Raw genomic sequence first — 25645 nt, 5'->3', positions numbered from 1 at the left:
AGTGCTGTATAATTTTGCAGTGCTGGGAATTGAACCCACGGCCTCATGCACGCTCAGTACACACTCTACCATAGAATTCCACTCCCAGCTCACTTTAATCCAGTGACTCTAGAACAACACTTCATTTTCATCTGTGAATCTTGTTAGATGGTAGGATTTTTTTCTTTTTTCTTTTAATTTCCTGTGGTACTGGGGATTAAACCCAGGGCCTTGTGCATGCTAGTTAAGTGCTCTACCACTGAGCTCCATCCCCAGCCCTTTTAATTTTTTATTTTGAGACAGAGTCTCACTACATTGCCCAAGCTGATCTTGAACTTGTGATCTTCCTGCCTCAGACTCCCTAGTTACTGGGATTACAGGCGTGCTCCATTGTACTCATCTTATTTTGAGATAGGATCACTAGATTCCCCAGGTTGGCCTCAACTTGTGATTCTCTTGCCAAAAGTAGTTGGGACTACAGATGTGTGCCACTATGCCTCAATTGACTCATGATTTTTGACTTTATGATAAAGTGAAAGTGAAATACATTTAGTAGAAGCCATACTTCAAATTTTGAACTTTGATCTTTTTCTTGGACATGAATACGTGGTATGATGCCCTCTCTTCTGATGCTGGGCCTTGGCAGTGATCTGTAGCACTCTGTCAACCATACGATCTTTTTTTTTTTTTTTTTTTTCCTACTGGAGATTTAACCCAGGGGCACTTTACCACTGAGCTACATCCCCAGCCCTTTTTAATTTTTATTTTGAGACAGGGTCTCATTAAATTGCTGAGGCTGGCCTTGAACTTGCCATCCTCCTGCCTCAGCCTCCTGAGTGGCTGGGATTACAGGCGTGTACCCTTGGCACCCAGCAAATATTCAACACTTTATAAGAGACTTTGTGTTTGATGGTTTTGCTCAACCATAGGTTACTGTCATTGTGCTAAGAACATTTAAGGTAGGCTAGGCTAAGCTTTGATGTTCTGTAGGTGCTATGGTTTATATGTGGTTCCTCCCTCAATTCACGTAGGAGTGGAAACTTAAATTTGACTATTTCATGTAGAGGCAGCCTTTGGAAAGTGATTACGGTTAGATAGGGTCCTCAGGGTGGAGCCCCCATGATTGAATCCTGCTAACTTTAAAGAAGAGGAAGAGAGACAGATACACATGTGTGCATGCTTCCTGTCTCTTGCATGTGATACTCTGCATCTCCCTGGGACTTTGTCAGGAAGAAGGCCATTGCTGGATGAGGCCCCTAGACATTGCATCTCCAGAAACATGAGCTCAAATAAACTTCTTTTCTTTATAAAGTAGCCTGCCTTGGGTATTTCATGATGGTAATAAAAAAATGAACTCATGTAGTATGTTAGGTGTATTAAATGCATTTTCAACTTATGATATATGCAACTTAGGATGGCTTTATCCTTTGTAAGTTGAGGAGCATCTGTACTCTGCTGTCCTCCTGTTACTACAGGTAAGTGTTTATACTATAGCCGACCTACCTGCTTGTTTGAGCCCCTGGTCCAAACCCTTGCCTATTTCACAATCCAGCTCCGACAACTCTTCCCTTTCTGACCTTGCTTTTCATTTGACTGTTCCCATCAACTTACAAATGTTTTCATTTCTCCCCATCTTCAAAAAGAAAACTGCTCTTTACCCCCACATCCTTTCTAGTGATTGCTGCTTTCTGTCCTTCCCTTTTAAACAGAACCCTGGGAAAGATTCGTCTGTACTCACTGTTTCCAATTCTCTCCTCCTGTTCTTGTTTTTTTTTTAAGAGATAAGGTCTTGCTGTGTTGCCCAGGCTGGCATGGAACTCCTGATTCTCTTGCCCCAGCCTCCCAAATAGCTGGGAGTTCAGGTGTGCATCAGCGTATCTGCCTTCCTATTCCTTTTTTTAATTAAAGCATTATAGTTATACACAGTAGGTGGGTTCATTTTGACAAAATCATACATGCTGGCTTCCTATTCTTTTTAAAAATTGAGATATAATTCACATACCATCAAATCATTTCCAAAAATACTCTTTAGTGGGTTTTAGTATATTCCAAATATTGTACAACCATCTCCACTTCCAAAACAATTTCTTTCAGGGGTGATAATGGGGATTGAACCCAGGGCAGCTCTACAACTGAGCTACATTCCAACCCTTTTTACTTTTTTCATTTTGAGACAGCGTCTCACTAAATTGCTAAGGGCTCATTAAATTTCTGAGGTTGACCTCCAACTTGTGATCCTCCTGCCTCAGTCTCCTGAGTCCTTGGGATTACTAATATGTGTCACTGTAAGCAGCTACTTCTAGAACATTTTTGTCATCCAAAAAGATATTCATACCCATTAGCAATTATTTTCCATTCTTCTTCTCCAACCCTAGGTAAGCACTAATCTTTCTATCTCTGGATTTTCCTATTTTGAACATTTTATATAAAGGGAATCATATAATGGGTGACCTCTGATATGTCAATATTTGTCTTAGTTGACTTCACTTGGCTTCCAGGACACCATACTTGCTTGTTTTTTTTCCCCTTTCAGACTGCTGCTTCAGACTTTTTTTTGTTGTTGTTTTTTCGTATTGGGGACTGAACTCAAGGGTGTTTAGTGAGAGTCACATCCCCAGCACTTTTTATATTTTATTTAGACAGGTTGCCACTGAGTTGCTTAGGGCTTCACTAAGTTGCTGAGGCTGGCTTTGAACTCACAATCCTCCTGCCTCAGCCTCCTGAGCTGCTGGGATCGCAGGTGTGCACTACTGTGCCTGGCTTGCCGGTCATACTTTTATGCCAGGGCCTTTCCATGTGCTTTGTTCTTTGCAATGCTTTTCCCCAGACAGGCACAGGGATGGTTCCCTCATTTTTCTCAAGTCTTTCCTCAAATGCCACCTCCTCATGGAAGCCTTTCAGCCCCCACCTATGAACATCATATTCCCGTGTGACTTATTTTTTTCTCCTATGCACCTGTCACTCTCTAACAATATGCATTTTGCTTCTTTTATTTTCTCTCTCTACTTGAATGTAAGTTACATCCAAGTAGGAATTTTGTTCATTGATGTAATTTCAAAGTCTAGAAGATGAATGGCACATGGTGTGTTTAAAAAATAGTGAGTGAATAAAAGAAAGATGGCAGCCTGTCCCAGGGCAGTGGGAGGATGGAGAGGAGGGGGCTAAATTGTGCTAACAGTATGACTGACTATAGGGGATGAGGATGGAATCAAATATGACTGTTGGTGCTGGATGGATAGGTGGTTAATGTCCTCTGAGAGCCAGACCTGTAGTCCTAGCACCTTGGGAGGTTGAGGCAGAAGGATCTCAAGTTTAAGGGTAGCCTCAGCAACTTAGACCCTGACTCAAAATAAAAAGGGATGGGGATCCAGCTCAGTGGTACAGTGCCCCTGGGTTCAGTCTCTGTTCCTCTGAGTAATGGGAGGGAGATTCAGCAGGAGATCAGTTTGCAACCCAAAATACCTATGGATCATTGGGTGTAGATGTTCCATGGGCAGCTAGATCTGAGACCATAGTGCTCATGGCTGGAAATCCAGAGGGTAGCCTTAAAGTCTGGAAATACATGTTATGTACTAAAGTTGTAATGAACCAGTTATGTATTTACCCATGTTTCTGTAGTAGGAGCTTAATAAATATTTGGTGAATGAGTTCTGTGAGATTTCTAAGGTTAATCCTGTGTTTGTACCTGTCAACATATACTTTCTAAGAATTCATCAAGCGTAGGCCTATCTTTGTTACCTTGCCTTCTCTAATAATCATACGTAGTATAATAAATTTTTGTGGTGTAAAGAACAGCCCAGAGACAGTAAAGAAAATTCTAGGGCCAGGCACAGAGGACCATGCCTATAATCCCAGTGACTTGAGGGGTGAGGGTCAGAGGCAGGGAGATTGCGAGTTCCAGGCCAGCCTGTATAACCTAGCAAGACCCTGTCTCAAAATTTAAAAAGGGCTGGGGGTATAGCTCAGTAGTAGAGCGTTCGTGGGTTCAATTGAAGGAAAGAAGGAAGGGAGGGAGGGAGAGAGGGAGGAATAAGAAAAGAAAAAAAAATGAAAGGAAGGAAGGAAAGAAGGAAGACAGACTTGGCATGGTGGTGCATACCTGCAATCCCAGCAGCTCAGGCAGCTGAGGCCAGCCTCGGCAACTTAGAGAGATCCTGTGTAAACATTTTTAAAAAGGAGGGAGGGGCTGGGGATAGCTCAGTGGTAAAGCACCTCTGAGTTCAATCCCCAGAATGCCCCCCCTCAAAAAAAGAGAAAAAAGAAAACCATAAAAATACGTTCAGAGTTCTATATACCAACAAAAGGCTGCACTAAAAATAACACCTGTGAATCATCCATAGAATGGTAGACCTTAATTTTATCAAGCTAAATTAGTCTTTTTTAAAAATAGTTTTCATTGTAGATGAACACAACACCTTTATTTTATTTATTTGTATGTGGTGCTGAGGATGGAACCCAGGGTCTTAGGCAAGCACACTACCCTTGAGCTCAACTCCCAGCTACCTATAAATTTTATTAAGTATATGAAATTATAGTTTGGGCATAGTGATGCATCCCTGTAGTCCCAGCTACTAGGGAGGCTGCGCCAGGAGAATCAGCTGCGTTCAGGAGCTCGAGACTAACCTGGGTAGCATATGGAGACCCCCATCCCCCAAAAAAGAAAGAATATGAAATTATAATGAGGAAGTGGTCCTCATCCTGCTCTCCCAACACAAAAAGGGAGAGCAAGGAAGCAAACTAGAGAAAGAAAAAGTGGCATTGTGAAAAAGGATGTTAATTCAAGAGGTATTAAAAATTTGCTTAGCAAAAGGGAGGGCCCTCCTGTGGTTGGTTTGTTTGCAGCACTGTGGATTGAACCTAGGGCTGCTCTACCACTGAGCTACATCCCAGTCCTTTTCATTTTTTGAGACAGGGTTTTTGTTTTTGTCTTTGTACCAGGGATTGAACCCAGGGCACTTAACTACCGGACCACATCCCCAATCCTTATTTTTTATTTTGAGACAAGGTCTCGCTAAGTTGCTAAGGCTGGCTTTGAATTTGAGATCCTCCCGCCTCAGCCTCCCGAGGCACTGGGTTTACAGGCATGCGCCACCACACCCCGTTAAGTCAGGGTCTTGCTGAGTTGCTGAGGCTGACCTTGAACTTGGGATCCTCAGCCTTCCTTCCCAGTAGCTGGGATTACAGGTGTGCATCACCACTCCAGGTCCCTCCTGTGGTTTCACCAGTTGATCTGGTTTAGGGATTTTCTCCAGCAGCTCTTGGCATCTCAGAGGCAGAAGGCTCCTACACCTTCCTGTCTCTCTACAGCCCTTTTCACATTGTGCATTGTACTCTGATTATTTGTCTCTTGGTACCAGTGGACCATGAGTTCCTTAAAGACAAGGGCTTTTTTGAGTCCTTGACCCTCAGGGCCTGGCACATAGTCAGTGATTAGTAAATGTTTGCTAAATGAATAAAGAAGAAATTTAAAGGGGTAGGGTGGGGAAGTGTGGTTTACCCAGAGCTGGACTGGCAAGGCAAACAGAAAAGAGGGAGGTGCTGATAGGAAAACTGCCTTGAGTTTACCCAGCTGTTAAGGAGGCAAGAAGTGCCAAATCATGACTGATGGTTCAGGAGCACCTTTTCTCCTAAGGCCAACTCCTCTGACCTCTGCTCTGGCTTCCATTTTCACCTGCCTTTTCATGAAACCTACACTACTGGGTATCACTTCTCTTCTGCTCTCCACATTCATCCTCTTAGAGCTTTCCTTTGGCCTTTAAACATAATTTAGTATTTCTCATACTTAAAATGAGCCTTCATCAGCATTATTTACTTACTTATCTCCATTTGATTTCATGGTCAGACTTCTGTAACGATACATGCTTTTTAATTCTCAACCCAATGGCTTCCATTATCCGTAATTCCAGACCATTAATGACTTGTAAGTCACTGAATCCTGTGGCCCTTTTCAGACATTATATTTTACCTTTCACTAACATCCAATCCTGGTGGCTGCTACTTTTGTTTCTTTTTTTGCAGTGCTGGGGATTAAACTCAGAAACTCACAGATGCTAGGCAAGCTTTTGACCACTGACTACACTTCACTACTTGAAATATTCTTTTGGATTAAGTAGGTCAGAGTATTCTGGTTTTTCTCCTCTCTCTGGCTACTCCTCTGTCTTTGTAGGTACATTTCCTTGCTAGTATAGCAGCAATAGATTTCTCCAAGACTGAGCCCTATGTCTGCTTCAGTTTTATATATATATGTATATGCATGTGTATATATATGTATATATATACTCAGTTGTTCATCGACTTTTATTTTTATGTGGTGCAGAGGATGGAACCCAGTGCCTCACACATGCTAGGCAAGTGCTCTACCACTGAGCTACAACCCCTGCTTCAGTTCTTACTTCACTTTTTCCCCCTAAGTGACTGAATCCACACCCATGGTGTCAATGAACAACTAAAAATACATGGAACTCCCAGATATATCTCCAGTCCAAATCTCTCTCTGAACTCCAAGACCCATTTATACAACTGTCCCCATCTTCACTTCCCCCTGCCATTCACCCCCTTACCCTAACATGCTTTCTCTTACCAGTTCACTAATGCCTTCAATAGTGCTAAATCCAGTTCACACTTCACATTTTTTGTCTTCCCTTAAATCTCTCTCTGGCATAGGACACCATCAGCCATTCTCCTTGAAATTTTCTCTTCCCTTATTTTAGTACTTTGTCCTAGTTGAGGACTATTTTGTTATCATTTTTTTAAAATATTTTTTAGTTGTCAATGGACCTTTATTTATTTTTATGTGGTGCAGAGAATCGAACCCAGTGCTTCACATATGCCAGGTAAGCACTCTGCCACTGAGCTACAACCCCAGCCCCTTCATTATCATTTTAATGGCTCCTCTGTGGGCTATTTTTTTAAAATTTCTTTTAATTTTTTCTAATTGTTTTTTATTGTGGTAAAATACACATAATGGGGTGTGGTGGTACACACCTGTAGTCCCAAAGACTCAGGAGGCTGAGGCAGGAGGATTGCAAGTTGGAAGCCAGCCTTGTCAACTTATGAGATCTTGTCTCAAAATGAAAGATAAAAGGGCTGGGGGTAGTCAGGTATGATGGCACACACTTGTAATCTCAGCAACTCAGGAGGCCGAGGCAGGAGGATCTCAAGTTCAAAGCCAGCCTCAGCAAATTAGAGAGATCCTAAGCAACTCAGTGAAACCCTGTCTCTAAATAAAATAAAATATAAAAAAGGGCTGGGGATGTGGCTCAGTGGTTAAGTGCCCCTGGATTCAATCCCTGGTACCAAAAAGAAAAAAAAAGGGCTGGGGGTATATTTATCTTAATGGTAAAGTGCCCCTGGATTCAATTCTATGTACCACAAAAACAAGCAAAGCCACACATAATATAAAAATTTACCCTTTAACCATTTTATTTTATTTTTGGTACTGTGGATTTAACTCAGGAGCACTTAACCACTGAGCCACATCCAGCTTTTTTTTTTTTTAATTTTTGAGAAAGGGTCTTGATAAGTTGCTTAGGACCTCGCTAAATTGCTGAGGCTAGCCTAGAATTTGCAGTCTTCCAGCCTCAGCCTCCCAAGTTGCTGGGATTATAGGCATGTACCATTGCACCTGGCCCCTTTAACCATTTTAAAGTACAGTTCAGTGATTTTGAATACTTTCATAATGTTGTATAACCATTGCCACCATGTATCTCCATAAGTTTCTCATCTTATAAAACTGAAATGCTACATGTTAAACAATAACTCCCCATTCCCACTTTGCCCACCTCCTGAAAACCACTTTATGATCTTTCACTAAGTATTTCATATAAGTGGAATCATATTTATTTTATTTTTGTGACTGGCTTATTTCACTTAGCATAATGTCCTCAAGTTTCATCTGCTCTATCTGCTTCTTGGGACTGGTTTCTAAAACCTGAAGAAATGTACAATAGTGACTTAAGTAAAGGCCAATTTAAGCCACATTAGGAAGAGCTGACTGGAAGAAAATCAAGCAGAAGTACAAGAATGTTGTCCAAACATTTTGGTTCTTATGGAACAAGATCAGTGAACCATGACTTGATCTGCCTCTTGGGGGAACTAATGAAGGCAGAAACTAATATCATTTCATCCCCTTTCAAAATTTTCAAGAAGTTAATTCAGTATCAAAAGTTTAATTTCTTGGGGCTGGGGAGATAGCTCAGTCGGTAGAGTGCTTACCTTGTAAGCACAAGGCCCTGGGTTCGATCCCCAGCACCCCCCCAAAAAAAAAGTTTAATTTCTCAAAACCAACAGCTATTTAGTAAAAGTTAATAAACACACTTAGCTTGGGCCTGGGGATGCAGCTCAATGGCAGAAAGTGTGCTTTTAGCATGAGGCCCTAGGTTTGATCCCCACTACCACAAAAATATATAAATGAACACACTCAGCTTTATATTGAGTGCTATTGATATTTATTGAGAGCACTACAAAACAAGCCAGGACTAAAAGCCACTATTTAACAGGAACAGATATTGGTGTTATTTCCTTCCTGGAGAGGGTATGTACTCAGACCATGAGACCTAAGATAAAAAAAAGACTGTATCGTCAAGAATCAAACATGGACTATGTTATACCTATTAATAGAAAAAATGCTAAAGGCAAAATGAGATGTTTAAAAATATTGATGCTAATCATGTAAGCAAACAAAAGCTTAAAAATAATCCTAAAATTTTAGGACATAGGATATAGATATAACATGACTGTTTAAAATTTTTGCATCAAAAAAAGTTTTTTTGCATTAGCAAAAATTTGTTCTTCACTGTACTTGTACTACAATTACGTGCTTTTTGCTTTTATACTACACAAAGTCAATAGTTACCACCAACAATGCAATATAAGTAGATCTGAACAAGACTTCAAAGTGACTCTGCTCCACTCAAATGAAGAAAATTCAATCCAGGATTAATAACACCTTTTGATTTTAGAGCAGGCTCTCTCTCTCTCTTTCTCTCTCTCTCTCTTTTTCTCATGCCATATTAAATCAAGACCTCACTTAACATTTCCCACCTGTAAATTACAAGGTATATCTACCACCATCTTTTTCTGACACTTTAAAATTAATTTGTAGAAATTGCAAAAAACAATGAAATTGTACTTCCATTTCTGAGCCTGCAATCAGATTCCTGCTTTGACGCAAAACATACTCCTCTGCAGTGTATCCCACCAGCACAGCGACCCCCTTTCTTTCTCTCTATTCCTTTGCCCTGAAGGCACTTCTGGATTGCTTAATACGTGCTCTTTGGCTGCCTAGACAGTCAGGACACCTATGACCATTTGAACTTATCACTCCTCTCCTCCTTCTTTTCTATGGCTAATACCACTTTCCTCCTTTCTTTGTGTGGTTGAATCTGCAGACTTGGTGGTGTCATCAGGGGGACAAAGTCGATTTCGGCTTCGGGCTCCTGGCTGGTAAAGTTGCATTGCTGGACGATCCTGAAGCAAAATGAAATGGTGCATGTTACAACATTCTATTAAGCTTTCACATAGGGTTTTCAGAGTCATAAATTATGTATTAATATGTAACAAAATAAGTCATGTAAGACCAGAACTGTGAGCACATGGTACACAACAATTGCCCATCCACTGTCTCCAAAGAAAAGCAACCACTTCTGTAAGTATTATTTTATATGCCTAAATTTTTAAGAAATCAACTGCCTAATTTTCTTAACCATTTCAATTTGAACTAATTACATTGAATTTTTTAATTAGAAACCACAGCCATCAACTGTCTCTCCTCCCCATCAGTAAACTGACTTAGACGCAACACCACTTGAAAGTATTTAGGAGGGTTTGGGGATGTAGCTCAGTGGTAGAGTGCTTACCTAGCATGTATGAGGCCCTGAGTTTGATCTCTAGCACTGAACACACAAAAATGTTTTAAAGTGAAAACACTAATAAAAGAATGAAAACTCTTAAATTGGAAATTTCCCTGAAATTCTGAGCTCAGATCCATAGAACATGCTACACACACAGGCTTTTTTTTTCCTCACTTAGTTGCCCAATCTGGCCTTAAACACGTGATTCTCCTTCCTCAGTCTCTTGAGTAGCTGGGATTATTGGTGAGTGCCACTGTGCCCAGCTAAAGCATTATTGTTACTTTTTTTTTAATATAGACAGGCGTTTACTTGAAAAGTGACAAATGAGGATAATGTACAGTATAGGCACTGTGTGAACCACCTCTGCAGAGAATGTCTTATTTATCCACAATAAATATCCACATGCCCTTCTCCTAGATTAACTGTTCACATTTCATCACATTTGTCTGTAATGTCTGTGTGTACATATTTTTTTCACCACACACAATTATTTCTGCAGAACCATAGAAGTTACAGATACAGACCCTTCATCCCCAAATAATTCAGCTTATTATTTTCACCAACAACATTCTTTTATCTAATCACTGTAACACTGCTATTGATTTATCATAACATCACAAAGAAAGGGACACCCAGACATCATGGTTCCTGAAGTGAAGCAATGGAAAGCAAGTACAGCACCATCTACAAAGTATTCTTGCCAAAGATTATGGCTGAATATATTCAAGTGTCTAGATTAGGGGTGGCCTGGTTTTGTAAATAAAGTCTGATTGGCACAGTCATGCTCATTTTTTTCCCTAGGGCTGAGGCCAGCCTTAAGCATTTACCATCAGGTCCTTTACAGAAAGTTTGCTGACCTCTGCCCTAGGAATAACAACTAGTTTTATTTTTTTTAACTTTTTATTTAATTCTTTATTTTTAGCACTGTGGATTAAACCCAGGTCCTTGGGCATGCTAAGCATGTACTCTGCCACTGAGCTAGAAGAACATCAGTTGTTAACTACTAGTTTTAAAGGAAAAATGGAAGATTGGTTCAATGATACCAATTGCATGTAACTTGGCAATTCGGAATGTGAGAAGTTCTGCAAGAAAAATTGGTTTCTGCAACAAGTAAATGGTAGGAAAACAAAAAAAGGGAGAATTGTTTAAGTTAAAAGAGAACTCCCAACTACTATGTATAACTGTAAAGCTCTAATAAATAAAGAGATAAGGAGATATTTCAAGAAAATATAATTTCTGGACCTTTATATGAATATATGATATTAATGAAGAAATTGAGAAAATCTGAACACTGAGTAGACAGGATGTTGAGGAATTATTTTTAGTTCTTTTGGTGTGAAAATGCTGGTGGGGTTATAAAGAAAAATACTTGGGCTGGGGCTATAGGTCAGAAGTAGAGTGCTGTTCCATCCCCAGTTAAACAAAAAAAAAAAAAAAAAAAGGAAAAATAAAGAGACTACCTCTAATATTGAAGTATTTAAACAAGAAATTAAATGTTTAGGATTTCCTTGAAAATAATTCACTAGAGGTAGAGATGGGATGGAGTGGAAAGAAGTCCAGCCACAAAATGATAATTGTTTAAGCTGGGTGATGGGTACATGAGGATTCATGATTTTATTTTGTTTTTTTTTTCTACTTTTGTGAATGCTTGAAATTTCTACAGTCAATAAAAAATCCATCCAAGACTGCAAAAGTCATGAATAGTTATAATTTTTCCCTTAAAAATTCTGTAGCGGGGAGAGACAGTAGAATGAATCGGACATAACTTTCCTATGTTCATATATGAATATATGACCAGTGTAACTCTACATCATGTACAACCACAAGAATGGGAAGTTATACCCCATGTATGTATGATATGTCAAAATACATTCTACTGTCATGTATAACTAAAAAGAACAAATAAAAATCAAAACAATAAAGGAAACTGTCGTTTGTTAGTGTCCAACATAGGGGAAAGAATGATATGCATAGAATATATGCTCTGATGTGAAATGCTGAATTTAATAAACTTCTTTCCTAATGGTCTTTTCTGAAAAAAAAAAAAAAATCTACAGTAGGGGCTGGAGATGTAGCTTAGTGGTGCAGTGCTTTTAAGGCCCTGGGTCGGATCCCTAGCACCAGAAAAAAACATCTAAAATAAACCATGAGCTTTTCCTTTACGTTTGCCAGAAGAGGAAAACAGATCCTCATGAAAATAAATTTAACGAAAAGCAGCACCTTGTTTCTTATGCGGTCTCTCTTAACCACTTCCTCTTTCTTTTCAGATTTTTCTGAGCTGCCTATTGATTCTGTACTTTCATTCTTCTTTCCTTTATCACGAAGTGCTTCTTTCTCTTTTTTAATTTCTTCTTCTTTTCTTTTAAAAGCCTTCTCCTTCTCATAGCGCTCTTTCTGCCTTCGGCGCTCTTCTTCTTGCCGCTTCAGTCTCTCTCTCTCACGGAATATGCGCTCCTGATCTCGTTCATAATCCCGTTCCCGCTCCCTATAGTCTCTGCAGCTCTCATCTTCAGGTCTGCATGAAAACAGAGACTGAACCCTCAAACATATCATAACCATAAATGCAGGAAAACTGATTCCGATTTGGCCACTGCAATGAGGTTGCTACTTTTAGAGCACAGTAAAAATACTAGTGTTTTAGAAAAAAACAAAACCCAAAAACCATTGACCCAGTTTAAGATACCAGAATATTTGAAACCCTTCCTCCTTGTCCCCCTATCCCACATTAAACAGTTTTATCTTAATCCAGGTATAAGTCCAGGTTATAGCGATGATATTAGCATCTAGCAATTAAATATAGCCAAGAGCCCTCAACTGACCTCTTTGGCTTTTCGTCTTTAAATTCGCCCTCAGAACGCTTGGGCAGGATACAACTTTGCCCACTGGGTCTTTCATCATTCAGATTCTCTTTGTCCAGTTTCTTGGCTTTTTCTCTTTTGTCCAACTCTTTTTCATCTCCTTTTTCTGGTTTCTTGAGCAGCTTTAAAGAGAACATGTTGTTTGATTTTGAAGAGTGGGTCACTGTCTTTTGATTCAATTAAAACAATATACTAAATATTTAAAATTTAGACTGAAGAAGGCGCCTTATCTCTGCAGGTGTTCTTAATCTTTCAGGTGAACAATTAGTGCATCAGAATAGTAATGCTATTAATGTGAAAGTGTTATCCACCCAAATTAAGTGGCTTAATCACTTTGTGGCAATGGGATCAAGACTCCTTTGGCTTTGAATGGGTCAACCTGTAAGTGAACCAATGCACATCTCCACGTATGCTTTTGTAGCACACCAGTATGTCTATCAATATAATTTGATGGGAAAATATTTCACAAATTTAAAATGTTAGGCAGATCATTACTGTAGAACTGTCTGTGTACTTGGAATGACAAATATCTTGGTCACCAAAGGAGAGATCCATTGCAGGAATAATTCTGCCTTGAGCCTGAGAATAACATACTTATGGTGGTAAAAATTATCATTAAAGATGAATAGCAAGAATTACCTGGTATTTGATTTAAAAATCCAAATGCCTTTTATTACAGATGGGGAAGTTCCATCTCTACTGAGTAGGAACTCCATTCATTGGCATATATATATACATATATATGTATATATATACACATACATACACAGACATATATATATGATACACATATATATATGTTCAAAAATGCCATTCTTTCTCACATCACTGCTATAAATCTCTCTAGAATACCCACACTTAAGTGTAGTCAGAGAGATTCTTAGGCAAAATAGAAGAATTTTATGTCTCAAAGTGAGGGCTTCATACAAGGTCAATCTCAGGGTAAAGGCATCATCCAAGTCACCAAGCAAAAGGCAAAGCATCAGAAGACTTAAGCATGGAGCATTCTAGCACACAGCCAGCCACTGCAAATAGAAGTCCAAACTGGACACAAAGAAAGCACCAGTGTAAAGTGAGGATACCATGTGCAGGTTTCATTGGAAGTGTTCTTATTTCTTTAATGAACATCTGTATTTGAAGCCAAGATGTTCATTATTCTAATAAGAACATAATGAATGTCTCTAGCATGGCTGGCTCTACCTTCTGCCTTGCTGATCATCAGGAATAGCAAGTCAAATCACTTGTGGCACGGCAGACAAAGAGATTGCTGGAAAGAATTAAAATGGGAAACTCGCCTTTCCCCTAAGCACCTTATTACCAATAATGAGTCCCATAGAGACTCGAGGGAACCCTAGCCACATAAACTGCTGAGTTTTAGGAGGTAAAAGGAGACCCTGCTGCCATCTCTGTGAGATGTTCTCTGACTTTCTGAAGTACTAGGTACTAGTACTTCCCCAGGAAGTAAGAGCTGCCCAAGCCATGCCCTCAGAAGGGAAGCAGCAAGGTTGGGATCTTTCTACAGGGTTTTTTCTTCCTACATGCAATGCACTGATCAGAATCTGCAGCTCACAGATTCTCAGTTAGATGCAAGAAGATAACAAGGGAGTCATGTGAGAGGGAAGAATATTTCATGTAGGATATTTATCCCTAGTCCTCCCACAAGGCAGCCAGTTATAAGAGGCATATAAGATGATGAGAAAGAGCTAATAGGCCTGGTTGTCTTCTGGCTGTTATGTCATTGAAGCTTCTGGGTACACAGCAGAGCATTAGGAAATCACCTGGGCTTCTTTTTAAGGTAGGAATTTAAATAGCTCAACTTTTAAAAAGACTCATATCAGGCTGAAGGGGTTTAACAGGTAACACTACCACCACCACCACCAGAAGGACTGAGGAGCTAAGACCTGTGTGTGTGACATGATACTAGGTGCTCTGTATCATGTAATTGGTCCTTACATTTTTCTGATTCACAGCTTGTAACAGAAACCTGTGTACCTGAAGACAGTGGAAAACAAACAGATGAGGCAACTTCATGTATCAATTATGAAGGAAAAGCTGAATAAAACCCAAAATTCATGCCAGCCAGCCCTGAGCCCTCATTTACTGTGAACTGAGACTAATAATCCAAATATCAAACATTTTCAATGATTAAAAAAACACAGATCTTCACTAAATAATATCATATAAACTACTTAACCCTTTTAAATGATCTTAATTTTAAAAATAATTTTAACAGGAAAGATTTTTATTTGTACACCACCCCCCCTGCAAAAAAGGACAAAATCCAAAAAACAAAAACAAAAAAACTCATTTACACAAACACAAGATACATGCAAAAAGAAATAAATACATGCAGTTTTCAGCAACATGTAGTCGGTTTCAATTATTTTCATACCTTAATCTTTGGTTCATCCTTTAATTTGTCCCTTTCTGGAATTCTATCTATCTTCTTTAGCTTTTCTATATCCTTCCTTTTTCTTTTTTCCTCCTCTTTCCACTTCCTTCTCTCTTCTTCTCTTTGTCTTTTTCTTTCTATTTCTCGCCGCCTTCTTTCTTCCCTCTTTTCTTCTCTCATTCTCTAGAAAGAGACATCAACACAAGTCTTCAAACAAAACAAACATCAGTAAAACCCTAATCAATCCAAAGACATGGTAGGCACCCACTAACTGGATCATCTTCCCTTCCTACTTTCTACCACCTCCTTAAACCCCACCCTACTCAGAAAATGAGAAAGTGGAAGAGGACCTGCTAAATCAGTCTCCCACTGCTGCCTTTCTATATTTTCAGAGTCTTTCAGTGTGTGTCAAGAATATCTTTGGGATGAGTTAGGGGCTCTGCAGATTTGCAGAGTGAATCCATGGGCCCACAACCAGAATGAAGGAAAGGGCCAAAGTGAGACCAAGGAGCCAATTCTTTAAGGAATAATTATGTAAAGAGTGGCTATTTCTCCTATATGTGTCCAATGCTCTTAAAATGTTTATAGAATGTGAACTAATGAAATTAAAGAGAGAACTATAAAAACAAAAGATTTACCTGCTTGTTCTTCAGGAAGCTCAAAAGTGGGGTTGTCTTTTTAGCTACATAAATGTAAACAGATTATTAATAATATTTATCAACCCCTAGAAAGGATTCCACTTTCTGGCATTTCATGCCACCCACCTAAGATGGAAAAACTATACCCCTTAGACTATACCCCATAATTATATTATCAAAAAGAAGTTTAATAGTATTTGATTTCAACAATAAAGGTTTAAAATACTTTTAAAAAGTGAAAAAAACTCCCAGTAAAATAATAAATCAATCTTTTAAGAATAAATTTGCAGTTAGTGAGAGTTAAGTACAAAGGTCATTCTCTTGTTTTACTGACAGGAGTACAAATTTGTTCAAGTGGAAACAAACTGAGTGAAGGGACTAAAAATATCCAATCCTTTTGACCCCATATTTCCACTAAGGGAATTTATTCTAAGAAAGTTACCCAAAATGGACTTATCTTATGCAGCCATTAATAAAAATCAAGTTTTAGAAGAATATTTAAGTTAATTTTTTAACATTCTGAAAAATGCTATAAGCCTTGCAGTCATTTTTTTTGGGGGGGGGGCCGGGTATTGGGGATTGAACCCAGGGATGCTCAACCACTGAGCCACATCCCCAGTCCTTTTTATTTTTTATCTAGAGACGGGGTCTTGCAAAGTTGCTTAGGGCCTTGCTACGTTGTTGAGACTGGCTTTGGACTTGCAATTCTCCTGCCTCAGCCTCCTAAACCACTGGGATTACAGGCGTGTATCACCATGCCCGGCTGCAGTCAACTTTTTGACACACACATCCTGAAGATAAATTCCTAGAAGTGTAAATCCTGGTCAATCCTATCCTCCTGTTTAAAACTGATACTGTAATGTCAACCTTACTTAGAACCAGCACTCAAGCTAGAATTTTTCCAAGGTGTTTTTAATTTTGCAGTAACTAATTTCATTTTTTGATATTTTCAGGTCAAAAATTTTTTTAGAAACATAATACTAGTTGATCTTCAAAGGCTTACCACTGTCTAAACATGCCTTATTAATCTTTAAACTTTTTATTTACGTGATACTAGGCAGGTTACCAAGAATTTGTCCCATCTTATCAGTGCATTTTCATGATTCTGTGAGACAGGTATTATCATCTGCATGTTCCAACAGAAGAAATAAGCTCAGAGGAGGGAGAAACTTCCCCAAGGTCACACAGATCGAGCGAGGGAAGGAGGAGATAGACTGAGGCATCTGATGCAAAAGCTGTTGCCCCCAATTCCTTTGCCCACTTACCTATTAATTCTCTGTTTTTGGCTTCTATTTCTTCTAGCAGTGTCTCTGGAGTAGATGTCATTTTCTCATTATCTGTGGCATAACTTTCCAAAAATTTTCTATATTCTGGATCTAAATAATCATTTAAGAAACCAGAAAATTGAGACTTTAAACAGAAAAAGAAATATCTAGGATACTTATTTAGCAAAGAAGATAATTTTTACTTCATAAAAGACTGAAAAAATACAGAAGATAGACTATTTAGGGCTCAACTGGTCACTGACTCTTGGAACTCCCTTTACGATGGATACCCACTATGGGAATCTGGGTCAATAAAAATGAGACACCACACATTTAAACAGACTCACCAGGGATGTTACAGTTTGCTGTTAAAAATCAAAACTACTACTAAAATCAAGAGTCACACTTATGGGAGAACTGAAAGTTATAGATGTGGAACCTTCAGAGAGTATTAGGTATAACATGTAAGCAATTCCTGTATGAATACACTTCACTTTAAGTAAATTCAGCATAGGAAATCAGGTGTTCCAAAAAGATAAACTGGTGGGATGGAGGGAAAGTCCTAGATATGGCACGGGAGGTAACAGTAATTCCTGGAGTTCTATCCTAGAAACTTCTGACATCAGAAAGAGCCATACATCTGGGTTGTTATATTGCTCATTTGTATACATTGTTGAATATGTCACTTGATCTGTCTTCCATATTTAAATCTGTGGTATCATCAATAAGCAGCTATGTTATTGAGTTTTTACTGTTTAATAACACACTTTTTATAATAACAAATGATGTTAAATTCCAACTAGATGATCCTAAAATACCAATGTCTTATACAAAGCATCTGCACTAAATCCTTATCCAATATAACAAAAGTTACACAATACTTGTCCAACATAACAATATAGAGATCTTAAAATCTGGAGCTGGTTTACCTAACATAGAAATTATTGCAGTTTTTTAATTCCTATATATCTATTCAACCTAATTACTACGATTCAAAGCCTAGAAAATAGTACCAACTACTTCAACAATTTTATATGGAGTTACTTGGGTATGGAAATTTTTCTATCATAGTTCAAACCTTCTTTATAAAGATGATGCAAACTGAAAATCAAATAAATAATCATAACAATGATAAGGTGTCACCAGGAGCAACTGTACTTGGAAACATCTGATTTTCCCCATTGTCTTCTAGTTAATAAACCCATGATAATTTCCCACTCAGCAGTCAATATCATATTGCTTAGTGGTAGATGAATGAAATGCCACTAGCCAGAAAGCAGAAACTCTGCAAGAAACCCATCTCTATTCTAACAATTAAGCAAAGCTTTCACTGAAATAACAGTTTTCGTTGACTTTATTCTATATGTTTTCTAATTTAAAGTACTGAGGTCTAATGAATTCTTACAAAGGCATTCTTTAAAAAAAAAAAAAAAAAACCCATGGCAACAGCATTATGTAACTAGAGCTATACTGTACCATCATCAATAGTCCCCACTTTGGTATCTCTTTTCTTAGTCTTCTTTTTTGCAGCTTTTTGAAAAGGTGCAAATTCTACTATAGCAGGATATTCCTGACCTGTTTAGAAAAAAAACACACTTGCTATAACAAATAAAATGTAAAAGGTGGATACAAGAGAATCTACCCACTATTTTCTAGGTCTCCTTAGATGGCAGTCATTTGAAAGTCTCCCAAATTGCATAAATTGCACTGGCACAATTGTAATCAACTGGCTATCAATGGAACCCCAAATTCACACTATTAACATAATCAGTGATATGGCAGCAAGTTCAGTGTGGTGGCACACACCTGTAGTACCAATAGCTTGGGAGGCTAAGGCAGGGATAGCTTGAGTCCAAGAGTTTGAGATCAGCCTGGGCAACACAGCAAGACCCTGTCTCAAAGTACACTAATGAAGATATGGCAGGTAAGTAAACAATTCATTTAAATTCAACTTATAAAATGTAGTATTTTGATATGTGAAAAGAAACCCTACAAATTTTTGTTTAAAAAAAATTAGGAATATCCAACAGGCAAATTTAAAGAGGTAGAAACTAGATTAATGGTTGCTCAGAGCTGGGGATTGTGGTGGTGAGAATAGGAGTTAATGACTAATGGGGTTTCTCTTTGGGGTGAGGAATATATCCTAAAATTAGATGGTGGTGATGGTTGCACAACTCTGAATATATGAAAAGTCAGTGAAGTATATATTTTAAAAGGGTAAACTTTAATGATATGTGAATTATATCTCAAAAAGTTATTTTTAAAAGGGTAGCTATATGAAGTAATAGGTGTGTTAACTAAATTCATTGTGATGATTTCACAATACATATGTATAATGTTATCATGTTATACAATTTAAACTTTTATCAATTTGTCAATTATACCTCAATAAAGCTGAAAGAAAAACCTGTTATCAGTAAAAAAACAAAAACCAAAAACTCCAAGACACGAAAAGGACAGGCAACAAACATAAAAAGAGGGGGCAGATCTCATGTGAAATATTCTCACCACACTAAAACTCTTGTTAAAAAAATTAATTGGGCTATATCAAAATTTAAAACTGTGCAACAGGGCTGGGGTGGAGCACTCAGTGGAGGAGCACTTGCCTATTATGTGAGGCACTGAGTTCGATCCAAGGCACCACACAAATTAATAAATAAAATAAAGGTATTAAAAATAATTTTAAAAACTGCACCAAAGGACAAATTCAACAGAGTGAAAAGATAACCCATGGAGTGGCAGAAAATATTTCCACATATTATCTGACAAGGGGTAATATCCAGAATATATAAAGAAATCCTACAACTCAACAACAACAATAATTAAAAAATGGTCAAAGTACTTGAATAGAAATTTCTTAGGGTTAAGGATATGCTCAGTGGTAGGACACATGCCTAGAATGCTTGCCTAACATGCATAGGACCTGGGTTCAATCCCCAATAATACAAAAAAAAGAAAGACTTATCTCCAAAGTTGGTATGCAAATGGCCAACAAACCTATGGAAAGATACTCAATATCACTAGTAAGTAAGGAAATGCAAAATTATAACCATAAGATATCACCCATTAGGATGGCAACTATCAAAAAAACTGAAAATGCTGGGCACAGTGGGGCACACCTGTAATCCCAGCAGCTCAGGAGCCTGAGACCGGAGGATTGCAAGTCCAAAATCAGCCTCAGCAACTTAGGCCCTAAGCAACTTAGCTAGACCCTGTCTCAAAATAAAAAAAATAAAACCGGCTGGGGACATAGCTCAGTGGTTGAATGCCCCTGGGTTCAATCCCTGGTACAAAAAATAAATTAAAAAAACAAAAAAACCCATCACACAAATAAACAAAATAATGTGCTGATGAGGACGTGAAAAAATTAGAACATTTGTTATTTTTTGGTGGGAATGTAAAATGATGTACCTGTTAGGGAAAATACTATTTTTTATTCCTCAAAAAATAAAAAATAGAGGCTCGGGGTGTAACTCAGTGGTAGAGTGCCTGCTTAGTATGTCTGAAGCCCGGGGTTCAATCCTCAGGAAAAAAAGAAAACGAAAAAGAAAAATCAATTACCGCATGACAGAAATTCCATATTTGCACACCCATTTTCATAGCAGTATCATTCCTAATAACCAAGAGTAGAAGCAACCCAAGTGTCCCTTGATAGATGAAAGGATAAACAAAATATGTACAATAGAATATTGGCATTAAAAATGAAATTCTGATACATAATACAACATGGATGAACCTTGAGAATGCTATGCTAAGTGAAGCCAGTCACCAAAAGGTACTATATGATTCCACTTATTTGAGGTATCTAGGGTAGTCAAATTCATAGAGACGGACAGTAGAATGATGGTGCTGGGTGTGAGGAGGACATGGGGAGTTGTTTAATGGGTAAATTATTAGTTTTGCAATATAAAAATTTTTTTTTCCTTGTACTAGCATTGAGCCCAGATCCACTTTACCACTGAGCTACATCACCAGACCTTTTTATTATTGAGACAGGGTCTCACTGCATTGCTGAGACTGGCTTTGAACTTGTGATCCTCCTGCCTCAGCCTCCCGAGTTGCTGTGATTACAGACACGTGCCACTGTGCCTGGTGCAAGATAAAAAATTTCTAAAGATTAGTTGCACATTACGAATATACTAGCACTACCAAGTGTACACTTAACAGTGATTAAGATGATAAATTTTATATGAATTTTGCCACAATTTAAATGCAGAAAATAACAAAAAAAAGAATGAAGTGATGATACATGCTATAACATGGATGAACTTTGAGAACATTATGCTAAGTTAAAGAAGCCAGTCATAAAAGACCACATATTGTATGATTCTGTATACATGAGATGTCCAGAATAAAGAAATCTGTAAGATACAAAGTAGATTACTGGTTATTAGGGGCTGGGGGAAGGGGAAAATAGGAGATGACTACTAATAGATATGGGTTTCTTTCTGGAATGATGAAAACATTCTGGAGTTAACTGCACAACTTTGTGAATATACCAGAAACCAAGGAGTGATATACTTTAAGTGGGTAAATTTCGTGGTATGTGAGTTATATCTCAAAAAGAAAAAACCCAAACAATTACTAGGGAAAAAGTTCACCAGATTCCTGCCACAGAACAATGTCATACAAGGTACAAACTACTACTTTGATCATTGGCATGTAGACATACATGAGAATAAGAATTGACCTAAAGACATCACAAAGCAGTTATGGAGGAAATAGGATTTTAGAAGTCCTAGCAAATGGAGCTGTGGTGTAGTTCAGGGGTGGCATGCATGCCTAGCATGTGTGAAGCACTGGGTTCCAGCCTCAGGACCATATAAAACTAAGTAAATTAAAGGTATTGTGTCCATCTACAACAAAAATAAATATTAAAAAAGAGGGCTGGGGTTGTGGCTCAGTGGTAGAGTGCTTGTCTGGCACATGTGAGGCACTTAGGTTCGATTCTCAGCACCATATATAAATAAATGAATAAAATAAAGATCTGTCAACATCTAAAAAAATTTTTAAAAAGCACACTTTAAAAAAGAAAAGAAATCCTGGGGCTGGGGAGATAGTTCAGTTGGTAGAGGGCTTGCCTTGCAAGCACAAGGCCCTGGGTTCAATCCCCAGCACTGCAAAAAAAAAAAAAAAAAATCCTAACAAATGCAGAATCAGCTTAATAACTGTGATATATCTGAGAAAGAGTGGAATAAATACACCAGACTAAAGGAGAGGGAATTTGTGGAAAACAGGCTGAAAAAGCAGAAGCAAAGCAGACTATGGAGGGCTTTGGCTAACAGTCTAAGTTTACACTTTTTTTCCCACAACTGTTAAATCACCTTCTCAGAAAGATCAATTCTATGCAATAGATTGGATTATACAGAAATAGGAAATCCTGTAAATTCAGACAGTGGTTGCCTAAGCATTAGCTGATGATGCCGTAAAATATAAAAGTATAATTAGGTCTAGGTGAATAATAAAAAACAATAAATTGACAAGACTCATCACTTGTATGAAATATAAATTTACAAAAAAGAAATGCAAAAATTAAACACAACTTGAATTTCCAGGCTAAGTAAATAAGAAATCATTACTATCTATTGGAATTAAAAAGATGGAAAATTATGTTTTATTCAAAAAATAGGGTGGAAATCTAGATGGTTTGGAGGAATTAACAAAAGTGGGACAAGGGTAGGGAAAGTGCAAGTTTAGCATGCACAAGGCCCTAGGTTTGATCTCTGCACACACACACACACACACACACACACAAAAGTTGGATAAACACAGTTGGTGATCCTTCTTCAAGCTTTTATTGGCATGATCCCTGACAGAGATATAAATTTTACCATACTGAAGTAATACTAAGAAAAAAAAAAACTAAACAAACCACACCATTTACCTATGATTACAAGCCCCCAAAAGGTGAGAAATGGTAACTTGGATATTTTCTGGCTAAATGTTGCAAGCAGCAGGTTTTAAATAAAAAGTGAGTTTAGGCAGAAATATTCCTTCCTTGACTGGACCCTCTTGGATATAATGCAGGAGATCAAGTTTGATGTTTTAAGTATATACAACTGTTGTCTTAAAGGATATGAATTAAATAATTAAATAAATGGTTCCTGAAGCAGGGTGAGAAGTAAATATTTAAAACTTGTCATACAATTTTAAAGAGTCATTTAACAGTATTGCTGCTGTGACTAAACAGAACAGCAGGTCTAAATCAGGGCAAAAAAAAAAAGTGTCACACAAGGAGAAAACTGTGGCAATTTCACTCAGTTGATCAAATTAAAGAAATAGCAGGTTAATAGAAATACCCCAGGACGACCAATTTATAAGCCTGCAATAAGCTTATCAAATGTGTAAAGCTTTTTAAATGTACATTTTATCACCTAGGATTTTAGAAGAGCTACCTACAAAGTCATGGAGAAAACATTGGGATATGTATATTGTTTTAAACATAAAAATGACAAACTTCTCTCTAGTTCAGTTACAAAGACTCACCTTTATTGTCAAGGAATACATAACCATCAAAGCGATCCCTGAACAAAAGAATGTCCTCTTGGTTTTTAAAGTTGATGTATGCTCTGGCATACATATGAGGATACAGACTGCAGAAAGGAAAGTAATAGTGTAAATCTGTTTGCATGTGTCTGGCTGAATTATAAGTACACATATATTAAAAAGACAGGATCAAAAAACAAATAAAAAAAATTAGCTGGATAAAAAGAATGGAAGAAATCTTTTTCATTTACCCCCCTCCCACTTTTTTTCTTCCTTTTACCTAGTGTCATTAGAAAAAAACTCAAAATAATCATGCTCAGGCATAGGTTGAAGATGTTCCTGAAGTTGTTCCTTGGTCAAAGTGGGAGGTAATCTTCGAATTACCACCTTAGGAAACGAATAAGGAAAATAAAATTAGTACAAGTCAATTTCCTGTCATATCTGAAAGAATCACAGTTCCTGAAGACCGGCTTTAAAATAAAAGATCACTTATTAAAACCCAAGAGAAAATATTCTTTTGTAGTTCAATGCTCGGAATTAGTCAAACGTAATTTTAAAATTCTTGGAAATGAGAACCGCCTGGGGTAAGGAAAATCTCCGGATCTGCTGTTATACCACAGTGGGACAGTTTACCAGATTTGGGAAATATTTTCTACTATTCATTTCCAACAGATCTAGTGGCAAATTAGTATGCCAGCCCTGGTCTTTTGCCATGAAATTTTAATTTAGTATCTCTCACCCACGTCTAACACACCCTAAAACAAAATCCTTGACCATTCGGCTTAAAGATTTAAAACCTCTGTAACGCGTATAAAAAATTCGCCCACTGCTCTCATGTTCAAACAGCATGTTCTCGATCTGCCTCTGCAGACAATCCCCCTAGTCCTCTCCCCCAACTCGCCCCGATTAACACTCCTACCGCCAACTACTCCCACCCCGATGTCCCCTTCGTTAACAATTCTCCCCAATTAAACTTTATTCCTCATTCTCTTTACAGCCGCCCTCCCTTCCCATTATCATCTCGAAGCTCTAACCCAAACCCTTGTCTGGGGAATTCCTCCTTCTCCTAACCCCACCCCAGCGCTTGATCGGGAGGGATTCCCCCCATTTCGGGCTAATATATAAGACAAAGTGAAGTGATTTTCATTCAGACGAAGAGACAGAAGAACCCGAAAAGGAAGAAGTAACCCCATTCCAGTCAACCTCCACGGGCAGTGGACCCGTCCCGCCCTCTCTCGGGCCAACTGCCGGCCGGGCACCTTGCTTAGAGCTTCTTTCTTCTCCCTGTTGCGATCTTGCTTGTCGTCCCCTTTGGCTCCTTCCAACGAAGCCGCACCGCTGCTGGCTGTGGCCCCCGGGGGCGTTAACAGGGTTACTCGCTTCTCCTTAGGCCTCTGCTCCTTCTCTTCCTTCATGGCCACGATTACGCTCCTCCGAGCGGCCGCTCAGGCAACGCCGTTACGCTGGGCACCTACGACTCGCGGGCAGCTCCCGTTGGAGCTCCGCCCCCAACAAATGCCCTTAGTGATAAGCCGAGCTCCGTGTTCCATTGGGCCTCAAAATCTCGCGAGACTTCAGTGGAAAGGTTCTAACACCTGGTCTTTACTTCCCGCCTGCTGAATCCCCGCGCCGCCCAATCCCTTCGCGACTGGGACTTCCCTTGAGGCCCGCCCCTTCGCGCGTCATTAGCAACTCGGCCATCTTGACTAGAAACGGCTCTTTCGGGGACTACATATCCCGGCATACGAAGCAGTTACCGCTTTCAGTTCGGAGTAATGGAATTGTAGCTATCTCATGTTCCTATTTGTAATAAATGGAATCTTTTCATCTTGAAAATTTAGGGTTTTTTTTAAGATCAAAATATAGGTTCTGTGGGGGGGGTACTTAGCATAATTGTCCTCAGATAAAGAATACTATCCCAATTTTCCCTCACTTGGGGAACAAATTGTGGGTTTTTTCTTTTGTGAGATGTATTAGGAGGGAGGGGGGCGGGTCTCACTGTGGTGCCCAGGCTGCCTTGAACTCGCGACCCTCCTGCCTAAGTAGTAACTGGAATTAACAGTTGTGCCACTGTGCCCACTTCCGTTGTTCCATCGTCGAATCCAAAGTGTACTTTCGGAGGCTTTAGTTTCTTTTCCATGTATTGATTGGGATTTGTAGATACTCAAACACACAA

General features: G+C 38.6%; 1 protein-coding gene across 2 annotated transcripts; it reads right to left on the bottom strand.

Annotated features, from left to right (window-relative positions):
* Positions 1–8322: 8322 nt before the first annotated feature.
* Positions 8323–24989, bottom strand: UPF3B (UPF3B regulator of nonsense mediated mRNA decay). Of its 2 annotated transcripts, XM_079123401.1 has the most exons (11): positions 24729–24911; positions 23750–23856; positions 23470–23576; positions 18460–18558; positions 16984–17094; positions 15719–15762; positions 15081–15263; positions 14642–14680; positions 12650–12810; positions 12051–12345; positions 8323–9447 (listed from the first exon to the last, which is right to left on the bottom strand). In XM_079123401.1, exons 1-11 carry the CDS (start codon positions 24882–24884, stop codon positions 9298–9300), a joined length of 1452 nt encoding a protein of 483 aa, XP_078979527.1. In that variant the 5' UTR covers positions 24885–24911; the 3' UTR covers positions 8323–9297. The 2 variants fall into 2 exon arrangements, with proteins under 2 accessions (XP_078979527.1, XP_078979526.1); XM_079123400.1 differs by lacking the exon at positions 14642–14680 and having other exon boundaries at positions 8325–9447; positions 24729–24989.
* Between the last annotated feature and the right edge of the window lie 656 nt (positions 24990–25645).

Source organism: Sciurus vulgaris, assembly GCF_902686455.1.
Source record: "Sciurus vulgaris genome assembly, chromosome: X".
NCBI lineage: Eukaryota > Metazoa > Chordata > Mammalia > Rodentia > Sciuridae > Sciurus > Sciurus vulgaris.
Note: the sequence above shows the minus strand (reverse complement) of the source record. Positions and strands in the feature narration are given on the sequence as shown.

What these genes read in the sequence shown, in the direction of transcription:
- UPF3B (XM_079123401.1), bottom strand. Translation starts at nt 24,884, where the DNA reads ATGAAGGAAGAGAAGGAGCAGAGGCCTAAGGAGAAGCGAGTAACCCTG. An exon ending in CAAAAACAGAGAATTAATAG is followed by an intron (nt 15,763 to 16,983) that starts GTAAGTGGGCAA and finishes ACATTTATGTAG; the next exon opens with CTAAAAAGACAACCCCACTT. An exon ending in AAAGACGAAAAGCCAAAGAG is followed by an intron (nt 12,346 to 12,649) that starts GTCAGTTGAGGG and finishes GTTTTCATGCAG; the next exon opens with ACCTGAAGATGAGAGCTGCA.